The sequence below is a fragment of the Carlito syrichta genome, unplaced genomic scaffold (assembly GCF_000164805.1).
Source record: "Carlito syrichta isolate Samal-C Ts95f unplaced genomic scaffold, Tarsius_syrichta-2.0.1 Scaffold100639, whole genome shotgun sequence".
Taxonomy (NCBI): domain Eukaryota; kingdom Metazoa; phylum Chordata; class Mammalia; order Primates; family Tarsiidae; genus Carlito; species Carlito syrichta.
The window spans coordinates 117,456-120,904 of NW_007044735.1; the positions used below are offsets into that span (position 1 = coordinate 117,456).

A 3,449-nucleotide genomic window follows, 5' to 3' on the forward strand; every position below is an offset into this window, starting at 1 on the left:
TGGGGGGCGGGAGGGGCGGGGGCTTTGGGGCCGGCTCGCTGTGGCCACCTGGGACAAGCCACCCTCCTCCATCGCCAGCGATGTCACGGCCACTTGCAGGGCCACCGGGGGGCAGGTGTCCTTTGAAGAGCCTCAGGACTAGGCTGGCTGGACGTCTGGGCCACGCTTCCCCACACAGAGCGGCCTGGGTCCACCGTCTGGCACTTGTTAGTTCCTGTGGGTCTTGGAGGAGGCGGCTTGGCGGGAGGCTCTGGCCCGGAACCCTCCTGGGATCGATGACTGGGAGGTCTGACAGAGCCGAGGCCAGTTCCTGGGGTGGCTGACGTCCACATTGCCAGCGGGCGGCCGGGGCTCCTCTCCTTCTCCTGGCCTTTCTGCGGCAGCAGGGCGGGAGCCCCGGCGTCTCTTACAACCTAGCTTTCGGAATCTCCAGCTGCTGTTCTTTACATCTTTCAGTTTCGTCGAGAGAGGGTCTCTCTGTGTTGTCTAGGCTGGTCTCAAAGCCCTGGCCTCAAGCGGTCCTCCCACCTTGGCCTCCCAAGCCCCTGGGATCACAGGCGTGAGCCACCATGCCCGGACAAAGCTTCATGTTCTTCACGTCCTCTTGTTGCACAGATCAGCACTCTTCCTTGTGGGATGGGACTGCATGGAGGGTGTGACGCCCTGGTGGTGGGATCACTGGGGCTGCCACGGGGCTGACTGCCATCCAGGGTGTGACAGAAATTCTCAAGATGACAGTGGCCTAAACTACATGACTGTTTCTCCTGCTTTCGCTCTCTGGAAGCAGCCTGTCAAAGGGGGGGGGCGGGTGTCATCTCATGGAACCAGCGAACCAGACTCCTCTTACCCTGCTGCTTTTCCTGTCCACGAGGGCCCAGGATGGCTGCGGGAGCACCAGCCCTCTTCTCCATGTGCCAGACAGCAGCATGGAGGATACAAGGGCATGTTTAGCAACTGCACACACCACTTGTGCCTATGCCCCACAGGTGGCGTGTGACCGGTCGTCCGGCAGGGTTCCTGGTATACTGTGTTCACCGTGGTTTCCTAGCATGGGATATTATGGGAATTCACAAAATGGCACATCAGGAAGGAGCACAATGTCCCCACTGGGCCGATAGAGAGGCTGGGACGGCTCTGGGGCTTCTAAGGCCCAGGCTGGGCGTTCGTTCCTGATCCTCGGTCCTTCGCAGCCTCAGTTTCCCCCTCTGGAAAATAAGGATAATGATACGTTCACCCCACGGGGTTGTCACGAGGCCAGTGTGAGTCGGTGTTTCTGCGCGCCCGACCGTCTCTGACCAGGAGTGTGCTTTCGACCCGGGGCCCCCTCCGCCCTCTTCTTTCCACACTCAGGGGACTGGCGGACGTTGTGTCCCCATCCTCTTCACATCCAGGGCGGTCCCTGCTGGAGCACGTGGCCTCTGTCGTGGGTGAGGCCGTCGGGAGTTTTAGCAAAACCAGGCTCGCTGCTTTTCGGGTAGGCGATGTGCCTCTGTTTCCTCGAAGGGCAGAGCTTAATTGACTCACCAAGGGCTGCCGTGCACAGCTGCAGGTCTGTACACTGCAGAAGGCACCGGGCAGGGCCGAGAGGGCTAAGACCCAGACCACTTTCTCCACGCAGGCTGGCATTGGCGGCTGCAAGCGGAACTTTGTTCTTATGTGCACACAGACCCATCCGCTTGCTGGGACATGTGCTTGGAAAGGGGTGTCTTCATTTCCGATTCACATTTCAAATCCCGGTTTCCAGAATGAATTCTAATTTCCAGTTCACACCGTGGGGCTGGGGCCCTGTGCATTGGCATATGTATTCAGCATACTCCTGCTGGGTGGGCGGGTGGATGGGGGGGCGGGTATGTGCTGGCTCTTTTAACTAAGAGAGATCCAGCTTCAGGCCCGCCTGGATCCAGGGTCTCGGCCGAGTCAGCTGTACTCTCGCTTCTGCATCACACGCTTGATTCTGTGTCTGGGCCTCAGTTTCTCTGGGTGTGTGTCAGGGGAGCAAGGGAGTGGGGAGTGGGAGGTGGCTCTGGCTGCAGATGGCCCCCGTGTTCTCGGCTTGTGAGATGAAAATCCAGGTTCCGGCTCTGACAGGCTGTGCACCCGCCTTGTGAACCAGCCCTGGTCCCAGCTGGGTGGGGTCCTCCGTTGCTGGCCGGGGTCCTTAGATCATGGCAGGAGCTCCTACAAGCCCCTGGGAGGAGGGCGGGGGCTGGACACAGGAAGCAGCCATTCCACAAGCCCTGATCCTTGGAGGGACCTTGGGGACTCGGGCTGCTGGAGGGTCTCCCGCTAAGAGCCCGGAGTCACGTGGAAAACCAGGAAATGTCAGCGGCCGGCAGGGAGCCTCAACTCTTGTCTATTTTCCTGTCTCCCGAACAGGGCAGCACGCTGAGAAAACGCAAGATGTACGAGGAGTTCCTCAGCAGGGTCTCCATCCTAGGTCAGTGGTCCTGCACCGTGTGGCTGGGTTCCCTGCAGTTGGCGCCCGTCTGAGCACCTGCTGCCCCCCCGGCGGTTCTGCCCTTCTCGGCATGGCTGGCATCGTGCAAGTATTCTCGGTGTTAAGCCAGTTGGGGACCCAACACGCACAAGCACTTGTTCACACGTATACACATGCACACACAGACACGTGCATGCACACACGTACACGTTCGCATGCATGCACAGGGGCACATGCACGCACACATGCGTATGTGGGCACAGACATGCTCTCTCTCTCGCTGGCCAAACCCCAGAGCCTGTGGTCACCGACCCTCCTGCCGGAGCCTCCTGCCCTCCAGGCTGCCTGTCTCCCTGTGCCCTGGAGGCCACACACCCAGCCCGTGTGAGCCGCCAGCCCTGCCTCCCGGTGACGACGGCAGGCTGCTTGGAGCTGCTCCCCAGGCTGCCTTGGCTCTGTCCCGAGTGTGGTTCCTCTTGGAGCTGACTCCGCCCCTCCCACGCCAGAGGTGGTCCAGGCCCCGGAAGGACGACAGGGTGGTGGGGGGCTTCGGGTGGGCCCTGGGCTCGCTGCCTTGTGGGAAGACACGGCCAGACCCCGCTTTACACATGGTGGCGCCGGCGGGACCAGGGGAGGCACCGGTTTTGTACCCGGAGTGGCTCTTCAGCCGTCTTGCACCAGAACAGCCTGTCGTGTGTGCGTCCTCGTGTGCGCACGTGTGTGTGCAGATGTGTGCATGCGTGACAGCGTGTCTGTGTGCGTGTGTGAGAGTGCGCACATGTGAGTACGTGAGTATGTGCATGTGCATGTACACATAAGTGTGGGGTATGACAGTGGCCATGCCCCTTTTGGGAGGACTTTGCCTGGTGCCCACATCCTCCCTGATGTCCCTGTGAGGTGACAAGAAGGCATTGGTTCCCTTGACTTTGTGAGTCCACGTTTTGCCAGCTGATTGTCTGACTATCCCATGAGTGCAGTTCAGGGGCACTCACACCCTCTGTGGCTGTCACCA

At 60.6% G+C, this 3,449-nt stretch overlaps 1 protein-coding gene across 1 annotated transcript in view; it reads left to right on the forward strand.

Annotated features, from left to right (window-relative positions):
• PRKAR1B (protein kinase cAMP-dependent type I regulatory subunit beta) overlaps positions 1-3,449 on the forward strand; it is a gene marked incomplete at its 5' end in the record, with an annotated part of 141,136 nt that overhangs the window by 117,449 nt on the left and 20,238 nt on the right. The window contains one exon of the mRNA XM_008064380.2: positions 2,377-2,437. Coding sequence (XP_008062571.1) covers positions 2,377-2,437 — 61 coding nt within the window. The remainder of the gene's footprint in view (positions 1-2,376; positions 2,438-3,449) is intronic.